Source organism: Neomonachus schauinslandi, chromosome 10 (genome assembly GCF_002201575.2).
Source record: "Neomonachus schauinslandi chromosome 10, ASM220157v2, whole genome shotgun sequence".
Lineage (NCBI taxonomy): Eukaryota > Metazoa > Chordata > Mammalia > Carnivora > Phocidae > Neomonachus > Neomonachus schauinslandi.
In genome coordinates, this window is record NC_058412.1 from 21,258,434 (window position 1) to 21,275,841 (window position 17,408).

The 17,408-nt window shown below is 52.5% G+C and overlaps 1 protein-coding gene across 1 annotated transcript in view; it reads left to right on the plus strand.

Annotated features, from left to right (window-relative positions):
- DPYSL5 (dihydropyrimidinase like 5) overlaps positions 1–13,436 on the plus strand; it is a 49,582-nt gene extending 36,146 nt beyond the window's left edge. Inside the window, exons 8-12 of the mRNA XM_021697609.1 lie at positions 2,359–2,500; positions 3,684–3,826; positions 5,961–6,168; positions 11,361–11,529; positions 13,313–13,436. Of these exons, the coding sequence (XP_021553284.1) occupies positions 2,359–2,500; positions 3,684–3,826; positions 5,961–6,168; positions 11,361–11,529; positions 13,313–13,398 (748 nt within the window). The 3' untranslated portion in view covers positions 13,399–13,436. The remainder of the gene's footprint in view (positions 1–2,358; positions 2,501–3,683; positions 3,827–5,960; positions 6,169–11,360; positions 11,530–13,312) is intronic.
- The last annotated feature ends 3,972 nt before the right edge of the window (positions 13,437–17,408 follow it).

Sequence of the window (17,408 nt, forward strand, 5' to 3'; positions counted from 1 at the left end):
TGAACAAGGAGCCCGATGCGGGGCTCGATCCCAGGACCCTGGGATCAGGACCCGAGCCGAAGGCAGACACCTAACGACTGAGCCACCCAGGAGCCCCTGAAACTTCAGAGTATGGTTGGTGTGTCCTATCTCCTAGATTCAGGGCAGCACTAGGTGACCTCAAAAGCCCCTTTGGAGGGGGCACCTGGGTGGCTCAGTCAGTTAAGCATCTGCCTTCGGCTCAGGTCATGATCCCAGGGTCCTGGGTTACAGCCCTGCATCATCCTCCCTCTCCTTCTGCCGCTCCTCCCCCAACCCCTGCTCATGCTCTCGCTCTCTCTCAAATAAATAAATAAGAAATCTTAAAAAAAAAAAAAAAACCTTCTGGAATGTGACCACATTATTCACACTTGCCCCAAGGGCACCTACTTGTGTGGGAATCTTTTTTGAAGGTGGGTGCTCAGTAAGACCTGGTTGAAGAATGGGAGTTGAGGTCCCTAACCCTCCGCTGGTGACTCTGACAGGCACCTCTTCTCATCTGATCCCTGCCTGGGCGTCTGGAAGACCCCTGAGAAGAAGGTGAAACTCTGTTGGGTTCGGCAGGCCCAGGGAACGTGGGCAGCCCTGAGACACCCTAGAACAAACCGTCTGCTGTGTGGAGAGTCCCTCCCGCGGTCTCTGAGAAGGCCCAGAGCAGCAGCTTTGGCTAAGGAAGACACCAGCCCATGCCTCAGGAAGAACAAGTCATCTCACTGTGGATCTGGCCAAGGACATTAGTCATTTGGCAACAGCTGTGACTGATGAGCCCTGCCAGGCCCCCGCTAGAGACAGCCCAACATGCAGCCTGACCCCAAATCATCTGAGGACCTTACAGATATGGTCACCAAGCCAGTGAATGCCTTCTCCCAGAGTCCCCTTCTGACTCGAGCAGCCATCACAGCCCACGGGCACTCCCAAGGCTTTTTCGCCTCCTACAAATTAGATTCTCAGGGCTCCTGCTGTGCGGTCCCAGCAGTTGTCCCCCTCTCCCACATGACCCCCATGCTGCAGCCTGGACCCTGCTTGCCCTCCAACAGTGTTTCTTCCTGAGGTTGCCCCAGCCTGGGCAATGTGGGCACCCTTCCTCCTCCGCCCCACGCCATCTCTGAGCCCTCGGCCTACTACAGAGATCTCTGAACGTGGCCCGGCTCTCTGCCGCCCTCATCTGGCAGAGTCTGCCGCCTCGTGCACGACGGTCTTACCGTCCTGAGTTTCTAGCGAGCCCAGAACCCCCGGAGAGCCCCACCGCGCCATAGCCACCCGCAGCCTTGCATGGAGGCCAGCCTCAGTAACCGTCTGATGCTCACGGAGGGCAGGCGTGGTGAACTGGTTGACTTGCGCATCATGGCTGGGTTATGAAGGCAGACTTCTCTTCCGTCTTGTACCTCCTTTCCCCAATTCTGCGCCATTGGAGCCCCCACATCCAAGAATGCTCCAGCTGCAAGTTGTTTAGCAAAGCTTAACACTGGACCTGTGAATGTTTTGCCCAGCACATGCTTGTCGCCAGCGGGAACTGGTGGGGGTTGAGGAAGGAGATGAGAGGAAGTTGGCATCTGGGCCTGTGGCAGTGCAACCTCCTCACACGAGCAAAATGCTAAGTTCAGTCTTTCTCTGGCTGCGGTCTTCACTCTTAAAAGTTGACGTGCCGGGCGCCTGGGTGGCTCAGTTGGTTAAGCGACTGCCTTCGGCTCAGGTCATGATCCTGGAGTCCCGGGATCGAGTCCCGCATCAGGCTCCCTGCTCAGCGGGGGGTCTGCTTCTCCCTCTGACCCTCCTCCCTCTCATGCTCTCTGTTTCTCATTCTATCTCTCGCAAATAAATAAAATCTTAAAAAAAAAATTTAAAATATTGTCAACTCTTCTAAAAAAAAAAAAAAAAGTTGACATCCCAAAGGCTCTTATCAGTGTCTCCTGTGACGTTGACAGGTGGTGTCACACTCAGCCCGTATTCCCATTCTGCATATGAGTCAACTGAGGTTCACACAGATTAAGTAACTTGTTAGAGGGGCACCTGGGTGGCTCAGTCGTTAAGCATCTGCCTTCGGTTCAGGTCATGATCCCAGGGTCCTGGGATCGAGCCCCGCGTCGGGCTCCCTGCTCCTCGGGAAGCCTGCTTCTCCCTCTCCCACTCCCCCTGCTTGTGTTCCCTCTCTCGCTGTCTCTCTCTCTCTCTCTGTCAAATAAATAAAATCTTATTAAAAAAAAGGTAACTTGTTAGAGATCATACTTCAGAGGTCAGCTTTGCCTGGGTCCCAAGGGAAGGCTTTTCCCCTGCATCTGTCCCCACCCTCTGGGACCCTGGCCCCCCTCCCTTACCGGTCACATCCTTCTCTCTATCCAGTGATACTCTGAACATTGTGGCATCAGATCACCGGCCTTTCACTACGAAGCAGAAAGCTATGGGCAAGGAGGACTTCACCAAGATCCCGCATGGAGTGAGTGGTGTGCAGGACCGCATGAGCGTCATCTGGGAGAGAGGAGTGGTATGTTCCAGGGACCCCTCCCTGCTCAAGTCCTAGCAAGTTTTCACTCTTTGGAGGGCTGCATCAATGGCTCCTTGTTTTACTCAAAAACAAAACCAAAAAGGTCTTCCCCGCCCCAACACCCCCCCCCCCCACCCCCCCCTAACAAAAAAGTAGTATGGCCTATTACAGAAATTTGGAAAATACAGAAAAGTATTAGGGGGAAAATCCTCATAATTCCATTCTGAGAAATTAAATGATTAATATTTTGATATATTTCTTTCTAGTTCTATGTATGTGCTACATGTTATTTTAATAACTGGGTTCATCTTTTTTTTTTCATATAACAGTCTATCTTGAGTGTTTGCCTATATCAGTAAAAATTCTTTTAAAACATCTTTTTGATTAGCTAAATAACATTTCCTCCAATGGAAGTACCACATTTGTTCATCCTTCCCTGATGTTTGGAACTTTGAGCTGTTTCAAAATTTTGCACTTACAAATAATGCTGCAGAGAATTTCTTTGTTCATGAGTATATGTACTGTCAGCATTTCTAATTATTTCCTTAGGATAGATTTCTAGAAGCAGATTTCTGAGCCAAAGGATATGGACATTTTTAAGGCTCTTTATATATTTTGTCTAATTGCTTTTCAAAAAAGATAGGGACTAGGACTTCATTTGAATACCACCTGTTCTCCCCATGAAGAATAAGTATTTTTGGTCAAAGTATGAGTCTAAGGAGATCTGAAGTCCTCAAGACTAAGCCACCCGCTCAGGGGGGCACAGGAGTGGCTGAGGAATCCCCCTTGAAGGGAGTCCATGGTTCTCTCCCTGCTGGGTGAGGCAGGAAGATGTTTTTGAAGAGAACAGAATATATGTCCCTTTGTGGATGAAGGGAGGCTACCGACCCATCCGTAGTGAGCATATGAGAAGAGTTGGTTGTACAAACAGGAGGTAGATTTCCACTGGGTAGACAGCCTTTTGCAAAGGGCCCACTCACCATTGTTGCTGGATGAAGGAGTAAGGAATGAGCAAGGGCTGGGGACCAAGCCAACCAGGTCGGCTTGTTAGACATGGTGCCCACGTCATTGTCCTTCTAGGCACCACTGACCAACTAAAAGGCCACAGGCCCGAGGCAAGGGTGACCAGGGGTTTGAGGCACACACGGGGTTTGGTTGACTTGACACTCCTGCAATGTTTCAGGTTGGAGGAAAGATGGATGAGAACCGTTTTGTGGCCGTTACCAGCTCCAATGCAGCAAAGATTCTCAACCTGTATCCCCGCAAGGGCCGCATCATCCCTGGAGCCGATGCCGACGTGGTGGTGTGGGATCCAGAAGCCACGAAGTAAAGCCTGCTGCTAGCTTCCAGGATGAGAGGGACATGGGGTTTTAAGGAACTTAAATTACAAAACTCCACAAGCTTATTGTCTTTGCCCTGTGTTTAGCATAGTGAAGTCTGACCCTGAGGACCTGCCATGGTCTGGGCACTAGGAATGCAGCAATGAACAAGACAGTCTTTTTCTTGAGAGAGAGAGAGAGAGAGCAAGTGGGGAGGGGCAGAGGAGAAGGAGAGAGAGAATCTTAAGCAGGCTCCACATGCAGTGCAGAGCCCGACGCAGGGCTCGATCTCACAACCCTGAGATCATGCCTGAGCCAAAATCAAGAGTCAGATGCTTAACCAACCCCGAACCCGCTACAGTGCATCTCCATGCGCACAGCTCTTTACAGTATTTCAAAGCGGCTTCACATCAGTGAGCTCATTTGATTTCCATGCAGCCCCAAGAAACACTCATGCTGGAGTTTTCATTTCCGTTTTCCTATTGAAGAAGCTAAGACCAGAGAGTAGAGGGCTCCCCACATCACAGAGCTAAGAAGCAGTTGAACCGGCCAGATACCCTGACACTCCAGGCTCCCCACCCGCCCCCTGCTTCCCTCCTAGAGGGTGTTGGGTACTCCTGAGTGCACGGCGCTCGACAGCCGCAACATTAATGGCCACGAGCTGAGTGAATATACAGAGTGGCTCAGTAGTCACCATGCCACAGGAGCCAGAGCATGGTTTTTACTTAGAGATTTGGGCAGGGGAGATGGAAACCGTTTTTCCGTATTAAATTTCATTCAATCACTCAACAGATTTTTAAGTGCCACTCTTTCCAGGCACTTTTCCAGGTGCACAAGCTAGAAGTGACAAGATAGGCAAACATTGAATGGAATTTTGAAAATATAAAGTTGAATTGAAAAGAAAGCCAGGACTGTGTACCACCACCCGCCCTGATGCCAGGATACCCACGCTGTCTTCTCCGTAAGAGCACTCAAGAAGCTGTGTTCTGCATCCTGATGCCTGGGGCTGGTCCCTGCTGCTGTAGAGGTGTGGCTGTCATTGATCGCTAGTGGCAGAAAAACCCCTAGAGTTTGGGGGCACCTGGCTGGCGCAGTTGGTTAAACGTCGGACTCGGTTTCGGCTCAGGTCGTGATCTCAGGGTCATGAGTCTGAGCCCCGCATCGGGCTCCATGCTCAGCACGGAGTCTGCTTGAGATTCTCTCTCCCTCTCCCTCTGCCCCTCTGCTCATCCTCTCTCTTTCTCTCTCAAAAATAAATAAATAAATCTAAAAAAAAAAAAGCCCCCCCCCCCAACACAAACAACACTAGAGTTTAGCCCAGTTGATTAATTTCCTGGGGCTGCCCTAACCCTACCTCAGACTGGGGGAGTTTACACACCAGAAATTTATTTTCTCACAGTTCTGGAGGCTAGTCCAAGATCAAGGTGTCTGCAGGGTTCAGGAGGGTTGGTTTCATCTGAGGCCTCTCTCCTTGGGTTGTAAATGGCTGTCTTTCCCCTCTGTCTTCATATGGTCTTTCCTTTATGAATGTCTATGTCTGGTGTCTGAATTTCCTCTTCTTATAAAGACATCAGTCAGATTGGATTAGGGTCCACCCATATTACTTTTGACCTCATTTTACTTTAATTGGCTCTTTAAAAGCCCTATCTCTAAATGTAGGCACATTCAGAGACTGGGGATGAGGACTTCAGTATATAATTTTGGGGGGTAATACAATTCAACCTGCAACAACCAGCTTTGGGGGATCATTCCTTCCCACTGAGCATCCCCCCATCCCACTGAGCATCCCCCCTTCCTACTGAGCATCACCCTTTCCAACTGAGCATCACCCCTTCCCACTGAGCATCCCCCTTCCTACTGAGCATCCCCCCTTCCTACTGAGCATCTCCCCTTCCTACTGAGCATCCCCCCTTCCTACTGAGCATCACCCCATTCCACTGAGCATCTCCCCTTCCTACTGAACATCTCCTCATCCCACTGAGCATCACCCCTTCCCACTGAGCATTTCCCCTTCCCACTTTGAGCATCACCCCATTCTACTGAGCATCACCCCATCCCACTGAGCATCCCCCCATTCCACTGAGCTGAGACCTCTTTACCTCTTCTCAGAGCTTTCTGTCCCACCACTGCTTCTCCCGCAGGACCATTTCATCCAGCACCCAGGTGCAGGGAGGAGACTTCAACCTGTACGAGAACATGCGCTGCCATGGCGTCCCGCTGGTCACCATCAGCCGGGGGCGAGTCGTGTACGAGAATGGTGTCTTCATGTGTGCTGAGGGCACTGGCAAGTTCTATCCCCTGAGGTCCTTCCCGGACACTGTCTACAAGAAGCTAGTCCAGAGAGAAAAGGTAAGATGAGGGAAGGAGAAGAAGGGTATGGGAAGAGGTTGAGGCCCCCTGTTGGGGAATTCTGTAGTGACTGTATTAAATCTCAAAGATGTTCTCACTCTCTTCTCCCAGTGAATCCTATTGCCTGGAATGGTCACTTTAGGAACAATTGAAAGAGCAGAAAGGGGTACCTATAACAAAGTAAAACGTAGTGGGAACAGTCGCTAATTCCCCTTGAGCTAAGGGAATACTAAAGGCTGCTCACAGATGTCCCCAACATCTAGTCTCTGGGAGGATTCTTGCCCACCCTCCAGTGGAATTCCTGGCTTGGCCTGGGTTACCATATTTGCCCTGGAGTTGCTCTTTCCCTGAAACCTCCCCCTCCCTTGTGACTGTAGTAAGGTGGGTGGGATTTGCCAGGTTTGGACCCCTCCTCCCCCAGCACTGCTAATGGTCAGGCCAGGTCTGGAACAGTTCATATCTCAGGGGTCCCACCCAGTCCTTGGATTCCATAAGCACCCTGTTCACTAAAGTTTTGGGCTTCTCCTCATCCCCAGGGGTTCTGTCCTCCGAGTAGACACAGTTACCCAAAGGAAGCCTGGCTGTACCTTCATTGCTTGGGGATTGATTGTCCAGCCTTATCTTTGAGAGCTGGCCTGGAGAATCTGGCCCGAGTTCTTGCTGACAACGCCAGGTGCTGGGGACTGCAGGCCTGGCCTCTGGGCAGAGGTCGCAGATCATCAGGAGAGAACAGCTCTGACACCCTGAGAGCTGAAAGCATCATGCTGTTTCCTCTCCCCTTCCTGTGGCCTAAGGCAGCATTAGTGTGGCTTCAGAAGGCTCCTGTCTAGATAGGGCGAACATTCTTCTAGCACGACCGAGGGCCCAGCAGCTCTCCTGCCTAGGCTCTGGGATGCCGTGGTTGGAATCGTGGCACACTTAAGAGATGTTGATCTTTTTTTTTTTTTTAATTTCCTCACCCAGCTTCCCCGGTGTTCTGTTCGTCTGTTCCTTTTGCCCAGTACATCCCAGTCCTCTGTACACAGCAGGTGCTCACTGTGTGTTCTGAAGAAAGTTCAGTGCAGATTTCTGGTAAACTGCTCAGCTCAGCCTTGTCTGTCAGCCACTTGTCTGTGCAGGGGTGAGGCCCAGTAAAATGGTCTGTGTGTTTTTCAGCCAGAGGCCCTAAGTAGCAGCTGGTAGGGGCGCCTTTTCTGGACCCTTCCAGGTGACCTCCCTGCCCCCACCCCCCATATTGTGGTCACTGTCCCAGGCCAGCATCAGCTTCCTACTCCCAGGCCCTGTGCTCTCCACTCATCATCACCTCTGGCTTCCAACAGAGACCAGAGATATAAAGGACCCTGACTGAAAATAGACTCAGCTGCCATATGACTGAGCTCTAGAAGTCTGCTCAATAGTATCTCAGGAATAGGACTTTTAAGAGCTGCCTGGGGCTTGGCACACTTGCCATAAAATGATCATATGACCTCTCATCTTCAGCCAGACTTTCTTAGTCTCTTGGTTCTCTAGTCCTTTATGCCAAAGCCAAGCTTCTTTACTCGGTGCCTCAGGCCTCCCCTCCTTGTTCTCCTTCTCATTCCTTCCTGGAACCACCCAAAGGCTTTCAGGAGCAGCTGATTCAGCCTGTGCCCTCCCAGCTGTTCTCTGAACACCCACTACTCTGGCTGGCCTGTGAAGCCCCAGCCCCGGAAGGAAGGTTCCACCGGGTGGGATGGGAGGCAAGTAGGCCTTCCTGCACTTTTCGGGGCCCTCACCAAGACTTTGTTCCACCCGAGTGTGGTCCTCAATAGAGCCCCTCTGTACAAGTGCATTCACAAAAACTACAGCTTTCTTTCACAAACTGTGGTCCAGGCCTCCTGGGCTGGGAGGGGTGTGTGTGACAGGACAAGGGAAACGCCAGAGCAGGATAGTGCCAGTTTCCATTCCCCATCTTTGATTATCAGAAGGTTTTTTTAAGTATTAGTTATTTAAGTCATCTCTACACCCCACGTGGGGCTCAAACTCCCATCCCTGAGATCAAGAGTCACATGCTCCTCTGACTGAGCCAGCCAGGCGCCCCTGATTTCCAGATAGAATTTTAAGTGATCGGGCAAACTGGGAGTTCCGGGTTCCCAAAGGCACAGGAGGCAAACGTGAGCGTGTCTGTGACCGCTGAGTTCCTCTTGATTCGCTGGCTTGCGGGGCCTTCAAGGTTCCACCATTGTCTGGTTCCTTCCCAGTCTCGATGAAGTAAGGGCATGTAAGACTGATATTTGAGAAGCAAGTATCTAGAGCGTCAGAGTAAACAGGGCATATGAACACCAGAAGATCAATCCTGCTGGCTTTTTCCATGTGTGAGGGCCCAGAGCTCTCAGGATCACGATTGATCCTTCTCTGCTGAAGGCCAACAAAGGAAGAAATCCAAAGCCAGATCTGCTGCGGGGGAGCAGACTTGGGTTACATGAAAACAAAACAAAACCATGACTTCAGTTATCACAGTGTTCAATCCAAAAGCAAGCTCAGGGTCTGTCGGGAGGTGAATAGTCCCATCTCCAGTGTGCTCCTCGGATGTGGACGGTGGCAGAGGCCTCAGCCAGCCTCTGGAAGGCGTACCAACAAGAGCCCGAAGAGGGAGGCATTCATACACCAGAATGTCTGACAAAGGGTGGCTGTCATTTTAAAAAGGAAACTGGAAAATAACGTGTCGGTTAGGATGTGGAGAAACTGGGACCCTTATTCATTGCTGGCAGGAATGCGAAATGGTGCAGCCACTTTGGAAGACAGTTTGGCAGTTCCCCAAAAGTTAGATATTAGAGTTACCAAATGAGCTCTACTCTTGGGTATAGCCTCAAGGGAAATCAAAATATATATCTACACAAAAGCTTTACGTAATGTTCATAGCAGCATTATATGTAGAGGCCAAGAAGTGGATACAACTCAAATGTCCATCAGCTGTTGAATGGATAAACAGAATGAGGTATATCCATAGGGTAGAATATTACTGAGCCAGAAAAGGAAATGGAGTGCTAACAGATACTACACACCACATATATGAGCCTTAAAAACCTGACGCTAAGTGAAAGAATCTAGTCACAAAAGACCACATATTTTATGATCCCATTTATATGAAATGTCCAGAAGAAGGAAATCCGTAGACAGAAAATCCATCAGTGGTTACTCAGGGCTGGGTGCTGGGGAATGGGTGTGGGATTGCTTTTGGGGTGATGAAAATGTTTGGGAATGAGAAGGTTGTGGGAGTGGCCCAATGTTGTGAATATACACCTCTGAAACACCACTGAATTGTATACTTCGTTAATTTTTTTTTTTTTTTTTTTTTTGAGGAAGAGAGAGAGAGAGTGCGAGTGGTGGGGGTTGCCAGAGGGAGAGGGAGAGAATCTTAAGCAGACTCGGTGCTGAGCACAGAGCCCGACATGGGGCTTGATCTCACAACCCCGAGATCATGACCTGAGCAGAAATCAAGAGTCGGACACTTAACTGACTGAGCCACCCAGGGACCCCTGAATTATATACTTTAAAATGGCAAGTTTCGTGGTACATAAATTATATTGCAATTTGAAAAAAAAAAAAAAAAAGAATATCTGACGACAGTTCTGTGGTCTTTCCAAAAAAAGATATTTTAGTCAGGAAATAGGTCAACAGAGGTCACAGAAAGTACTGTAAGCCCTTCTAAAAGCCAGCCTCATAAATGTGTGAGATGGATACCAATTCACAAAGGATACCAATTCACAACATGTGGCTCCTCAGGCCAGCCAAGGTGGAGGAGCACCAGCTTCCAGGACTGATGTAAATTCAACCCAGGGTCTCTTTATCTGAAGCATTTATTACAATGACAATGTAAGGTTCCCAAGCAAAGGCCTGTTCTTATTGCCTTTTGTCACAGCCTTTCTGTAAAAGAACGCACGTATGCAGAAAAAGGAAACTAACAAAAAAATCTCATTTTCCAAAAATGATGAATGATCGGCCCCTAAAGAGCATGGGCCTCGGGGAAGAAAGCATCTCAGTGGAGGGTTTGGTGTGCAGCCAGTAGTGAGGGGGCTGCCAGCAGCCGGGGTGTGGCCTGCCAGGGTCACTCGCTCAGGATTCAGCCAGCCCGTGCTTCTACGAACCCCACCCCCCCGCCCGGGACCCGGGCCTCCAAAGCCAGGATGCCAAAGTGCAGCCCCGTAAAGGCCGAAAAAGTTCAGATCAGGCTTGACATTCTGAGGGTTGAGCTAAACTATGGCTCTATTGTGGGAGAATATAAAGGAATATGTATGTAGGCGGAAGCTCCTTCAAGAAATTCCCCGTATGTATTGTTTCAACAAGATTTTCAGTAAGCAGCAAGCAGCAAGGAGGTTGAGGTTCTGTCCCTGACGAGTGCCTGGGGTGCAGATCATCTACACTGCTGCTTCAGACCCTGTGTGCCCACTCTAACTCACTCTGTCCTCCTCACGGTAGCACCTTCTAACGTGAACAAGCACACGTAAGTGACCTCTGCCATAATTAGGGCTGCTGGTCCTTTAGGTCACTTGCCACGTGCCAGAGGTGTTCTGAGAGCTTTATGTATATTAATCCATTTGATCTCGTAACAATTCTATATGTAATACTAATAGGTACTATCTTCATCCTAATTTGACAAATAAGGAAACAGACACAGAGAGATTAGATAACTTGCATAAGGTTGCAGAGCTGGGATTGGAACCCATACTGGATGCAGAACATAGGCTCTTAACTTTACTGCCTTTTTGAGTACAAAACTAATTAGTATTGCCACGGGGGTGGGGGGGATTCTCATCTCCAAATCAGCTATATTTTGCTTCTGTCCCCATAGAGTTGTCAGGTCACAGTAAAAGGCATGGCCTCTTGGGAGCCTGGCAAGACAGGGGATAGCATTGCTCCAGGTGAGGGGAATACCCCAGAAATCTGCCCGCTACCTTGGAAAGGATTCTGCCAATATTGAGGGGGAGCCCACAGGGGCCCCCGTATGCAAGCGTGCATGCCTGCGCTCACACACACTGTTTAGGAGGTAAGAGAATCCTCCACTCCCTGAGCTCCAGATGTAAGGAACTTTTGTCGCATCCAGTCATTTGGGTCCTGAGCGGAGTGGCAGCATCCAACCTCCTGTCAGCCGTCGAGGCGGCTCTGGTGGCGATGGCGTCTGGGCTCTGACAGTGTCCTCTTTTCCCGTTTTCTCCTTCTCCGTCCTTCACTAGACCTTAAAGGTTAGGGGAGTGGACCGTACGCCCTACCTGGGGGATGTAGCCATCGTTGTGCATCCTGGGAAAAAGGAGATGGGCACGCCACTCGCAGACACCCCCACCCGGCCCGTTACCCGACACGGGGGCATGAGGGACCTTCATGAGTCCAGCTTCAGCCTCTCTGGTAAGAGCAGGGGCCACTCCGCCTGGGACCTGTGTCTCTCCCGCAGTGGGGTAGCAGGAGCTGAGGGACTTCTGCAGCATTTCCTCTCCCTCTTCTCCCCTGCCCCGGCCCCCGCATGTCTAGAGATGAGTGCCAGGTCCCACAGTAGAGATGCAGCAACATTAGGAGGGGCGGGGGGCTCTCCAGGTCACTGGGCACCAGCCACTCCAAGAGGCCACAGCTTGTCTGGAGCTCCTCTCCCCATGGCTTCTAAGTCCAGATACTTTTTTTATTTTTCCCCTTGAAACATCTTGAGGGCTCTGCACACAGTGGGTGCCCTGGGGATGATCAGAGCTCAGAAGGGTTAACCCTCTGTGCTACGTGGGACTGCACCCCCACTGCGGTCTCTCCGTCCCCGTCCCTGCTCCTCACCAGCCTCTGAAAGAGGTGTTTCCCTTATTCCCTTTCCTCTCTCACCCCAGCCCCATGTTTGCCCCTCCAGCACCTTCTTTTTTGCCAACAATTGTAATGCATGTGATACCATAGATGATACATGGGGTGTGTCTGTGCTCTGGGACTTTATTTATCCCAGGCACTCTGCAGTAGTGAAAGGTGGGGGTCATTGCCACAAAAACGGTAGCCCTCCCGGAGAACGAGCAAGGCTATAAGGTGGCCTGGTCCTGCAGGCAGCTCTGACGGATGCTGGGACCCCCACTTGAAGAGGGCAGGGCCAAGTCTCCCTGAACTCGCTGAGTGGCCTTCGGAACCAGACCAGGTGGAGGCCTGGCATCACTCTGCAAGGGCCACACTGGGGCCTGAACAGTGAAAGGAGCAAGATCCAGATCCTTCCACACAGGGCGTGGCATTTACTGGTACATACAAGCTGTCCTAATACGAGAGGCCGAGGAGTACCAAGGGAGCAGGGCTGCCCCCCGAGCTTCCTCTGTGCCCCCCTATGTGCTGGGGGCAGCTCAGGTCAAAGGACACATGCTTCCTGTTTTGAGGACCTTGCAGTTGGGGTGGGGGTCCTCTCCATCCTCTGAGCCAGTCTCGTTGCCATGATAACTGTTCCCCCACCCTGAGGGCCACAGTGACAAGACACGGGTGCTGGGAGTCACAGAAATCCGTGGTGTGGACTGCATTCCGCCCTTCAGGCGTCAGCCACGCCCGGAGAAGCCTCAAGGCGCTCAGAGCTGTGGGCGCACCGGCCAGTGGCTTCTGCCACATCTCAGGGCACGACGTCTCTCAGATTCAGCAAGTATCAGGCGTCCTCCCACCTTCCTTCCACCCAGCCTTGTCTGTTCTGGATGGGCTGGACTGAAGAAGGTCCCACTCACTCCCTGGGACACGAAGCCTCTTTTTTCTAAGTCTTGGGATTTCAAGACGCTGGGCCCTTGGGGTGTGGTTCTTTGGTTTTCCAGAACAATGGAGTGCCCAGCCTTCTCCCTGTTGTACTCACTGGGGTGTGTGTACAAAGGTCCACATGCTGACGGGCTGATTCGTGGTCTGTGTGCACCACAAAAGCCCACATTCCCAGGCTTGGGAGCGAAGGTGGCAGAGGCCCTGAATCAGAAAGACCCGGGTTCAAATCCAGGCGCTACCACTTACACACACTGTAACCCTGGGCGACTCACTTAACTTCCCTGAGCCTCGGTGTGCTCATCTGGAAAATGGGCTGGAGCTGTGAGGCTTCGGTTAGAGCATACCCACAGAGGGCTTACCAGCCTCCCCCGCTAGATGGTGGCTGTGCGTTTATAACCCGGGCGAGAGCCGCCGAGCTCACCCTCTGCTTCCTTCCCTGCAGGTTCTCAAATCGACGACCACGTTCCAAAGCGAGCTTCGGCTCGGATCCTCGCTCCCCCCGGAGGCAGGTCAAGCGGCATTTGGTAAAGGCACTGACCAGCCCCCCAAGTGAGGACGCACCACTGCCACCAGCCCGCACACCCTCCGGCCACGGCTGCAGGGGGCGGGAGAGGCTGGGCCGGGCGGCACACCACCTGAGGGGCCACGGGACCCAGGGAGCCCTCCCCATGTCTGACCCGTGATTCACTGTGCTTCGAGCCAACCCTAACAGGCACTTTGAGATGTGTTCCTCCCGCTGCAGTCCTTTCCTGCCTTGGCCCCGGCAGGCTTTTTCGGGGGCCCAGGAAAGCCACACTATGCACCGAGCCCACTGCATAGAGCCCAGCCCAGCCCCTCCTCTCACCCCCCCGCCACGTGCTGGCCTTTAGTGCCCTGCCCCCTGGCCGACCCACCAGCTGTCCGGAGCACTTTAGCAGGTGGGTGTTGGAGGAACAGGACCCCCTCCCCCGCAGGAGGCCCTGTGGTCACTTTTCCCAAGTCAGACAGCTGTTGGCTCCCCAGCCATGCCCAGGGTGTCCCGTTCCTCCTGACTCAACGCTGGCCCCCGTGTGCGTGTGGTGGGGACACTCTGCACCCTTTGCCAGCTTCTTCCTCCTCCCACCCCAGCCTCTGGGAGTCACAGGCCCCGAGGGGCTCGCTGGGCGGGGCACGGGGCTGGTGCCAGGCGCGTGTACATGATTTTGTTTTGCACGTTTGGTTTGCGCAGTGGTTTGGTTTGACTTGTTTGTGCATCCTGTGAAGAATAACGGTGCTTCGTGTCACTAGCATAGCATAGAAAACAGGAGTAGATGTGGACCTTAAGAGACGCTGCACTCGACGCCGACCAGACAGCCTAGGGCACAGACGAGGAGCGGGGCGAGGTGCCGGGCTCACGGGCCCTTCTTCTGCCCACCCGGAGTCTTCCAGGCTGCCGCGGCCCTGTCCCAGGCCCTCCTCCCCTCCGCCCACCAATCCTGGGGTAGTTGTCTACATTCTGGGTGGGGGGCCCAGTACGCCAGCCCTGGGGACCTCCGGGGAGCAGAGTCGCCCCTCCCAGCACTAACACCCCCAAACACCCGGCTTCCTGTAAACTCCCCCCACTGGACAGAGGCCCAGCCGCTCCTCCCGTGTGATTGGCAAGAGGCCTCACGCCTGCTGAGAGAGGGGGAGCAGGACTCGGGAGTGAGCGGGCTAGAGGCCGGGGAAGGAGGCCAGGCCAGCGGCACCAGGCCGGAGAACCCACCTTGCCGCACAGGTGCTGTGGCCTCCTGGGCTCAACACCTCCCCTTTCCCTGCTCGTGGCCTCCGTCTCCTCCCACGTCCAGTTGGGCTCTCCCTGCCTCGGATGCCCCGGGAGGTTTCCAAGGAAACGCTAGAGGCTGGGTGATCATCCACCCCGAGTGAGCTGGGAGGCATCCCAGCCGCCTGCCCTTCTTAAGCCTTGCCCTCCGGGCAGGGAAGTGATTTCATGTTGCACATTCGCTTTGCGCACCCCGCGCTTGCCCTGGGGCTCTTGGGCTGTTGGTCCTACCCTGCACATTTCTTCAGTGCTTTACATGCTTTCAAAGCACTTCCATATACGAGCTCTCGATTGCTCCGCCCGACTGCAGAGCATGTGTTATTCTCCCCATTTCACAGATGAAGCCCAGAAAGTTTAGGCCTTCTGACCCCACGAGTGTCCATGACGACCCTTAAGAGCTTGGCTCGTCTACCCTAGCTGTGGAAAGGAAGAGTGGGGGGACGTCTCTCGTAGATCCCACCTGAGAATTGAACCATCCAGAAGACTTACTCCCGTGGTAGGCATTCTGCTTTGTTTTGCACAGGTAGATAGATCTTTCTCATAAACCAGCTAACGCCTATTCACTCTCTGAGCCAGCACTAGTTAAATGTTGGGGGGCTTGCCCTGTGACTTGAGTTGCCTCCACATCCTCCCTTCTTGCTCATCTTCCTCACTTAGGAGCTGAAAGGACAGAGACGGTACCCCAGGGAGCAGAGGCAACAAAGGCACTCATGGGGGGTGGCAGCCACGGGGACAGTAGGTAGAGATCTGGGCCTAGGAAACCATGACACAGACCCCTCGGTACAACGCACATCATCCTGTTTATCCCAGCCCGTTGCTGGGTCGTGGGCCTTGGGCAGATGCCAAAGAGCCGAGCAGTGGTGGCAGCCGGAGGGCACAGCATCCCTGCTTGGGCTAAGAAAGCTTTACCTTCTCTGAGTGCCTCCGCCCGAGAGATGCATGGTCCATGGGATGGCTCTGGGAGACCACATCTTGGAGTGGTCCACAGTAGGCCTTCCACTTCATCTTACCCCCCCTCCACACACACATACCCCCCGATCCTTTCACAGACCCCCACCCTTGCCCAGGAGCTTCTAGATGAAAATCAGAAGGAGGTTCAAGGGACCAAAGGAACGGTCAGCCCCACCCCCCCACCCCCCCACTCCTTGCCCCTGTGCAGAGCTCCAGCCAGCTCCATCAGCAGCCCCACCGCTCCTGGTTGGAATGACAAGGGTCTCTGGTTGCCCTGAATGCAGCTCTCAAACTGGTCTTGTACTTGCTGAATAAATACTGTTGTTCTTGCCTTAGCTGCTCTCTAGGTTTGTGGGATTAAGTGACCAGAAAATTGTGCTACCGTGTGTGCGTGTGTGCGTGTGTGTAGTGCTAGGAGTCCACAGTAGGTCTCTGTCAAGCCAATGCCGTGATGAGGGCTTTTCCAATACTGACCCAGAAACCACAGAAGCACGCGAAAACCCCAACCCCCTCCAGCTGCCCCGGGCGGCAGGCACAGCCTGGGGTCGGGATGGAGCCTCCAGCACCCAAGTGACTTCTCACTCCTCTGTAAACGTCATGGTGCTAAGATTGTGTCAACCCCAAGACGACAGACACATGGTCCTGTGCTCTGGCCACCTGTTTGAGGCAAAGACAAAACAGCCCGACACATTGTGTTCTGGTGCAGGTTTGTATTAAACTGTAGCTACTTCTCACTTGGTCTCCGTTGTGTTTCTTCCAAAGAAGAGAGAGTTCGGCAGGGGACCTCCTCCCCAGTGGCAGGGGCAGACCTCAGTTGCTAAGAAAACTCAGCTTTGGTTCTTCACTCGTACTGGGTGTCAGGTAGCCTCTCACCGGGAGGCCTGAGCAGAGTCTGCAGGGAAAAACAGCTGAGAGGTGAGAGCCTCAGTGCCCAGTCCTCCTGGTGGGAACAAAATCAAGGCTTTTGGAGCCAGATTCCCAGAACAAGGTTGCTGAGTTAACTGAAACAGGGATAACTGGGGGAAAGCATTACATACAGAAGGCGGGGAAACTAGGCTTTCCCCACTTACCCGTTGTTGCCTATTCTTGGCTACCATTTTGGAAACCCATAGCCCCCTCTTCACACAGTGGAACTCTTGGCCGATGGAGCTGTGGCCTTATAAGATCACAGGACAGAGGGCTGTCCCAAGGCCAGTGTGTCTTTAAAGGACCTCCAGGCTACTCTGGTTCTCCAGAACCGCCCCGCCTTTGGATTGGTCTACTGTACCCTCCAACCCCTTCCACCTGCACCAAGACTCCTCTGCCTTCTCTCTAGATCTCAGCCAGCTGTTGGAAGGGATTACTGGATCAAACTCCCACACTGAAGAGTGAAACTGTTGCTTCCATTACTATAGGGTCACTTGTACTTATTTCTTAGCCCCAAAGATAAAACCCCAATGAGGGAATTTTAGGCAGTGTACGAAATCGTTGGTGGCAAGGGAATTTTCCCAGCTTTCACCAAATAAACAACTCTGCAAATAAGACCACGACCAAAAGTAATACCCTGGGTGCTGCATTTGGGGCAAAGCAGTTGGCTATTATGAAATGAGCCGTATGTACTAGCTCCAGTGGGGTTTCTGAGCCAGTATTACCTGGCTTGTGAAGGATGCCGAGTCCCTGGGATGGGACTGGGCTAAAGTGTCTGTGTTAGCCTGATTTCCCATAACGTGAGAACACACCAGAATTTGATTAACTGCCAAAAATACATGGCTTCAAGCGTTTGGATGAAAAATAATGTGGCCATATGTTTGCCAGGCCATGTGTACCA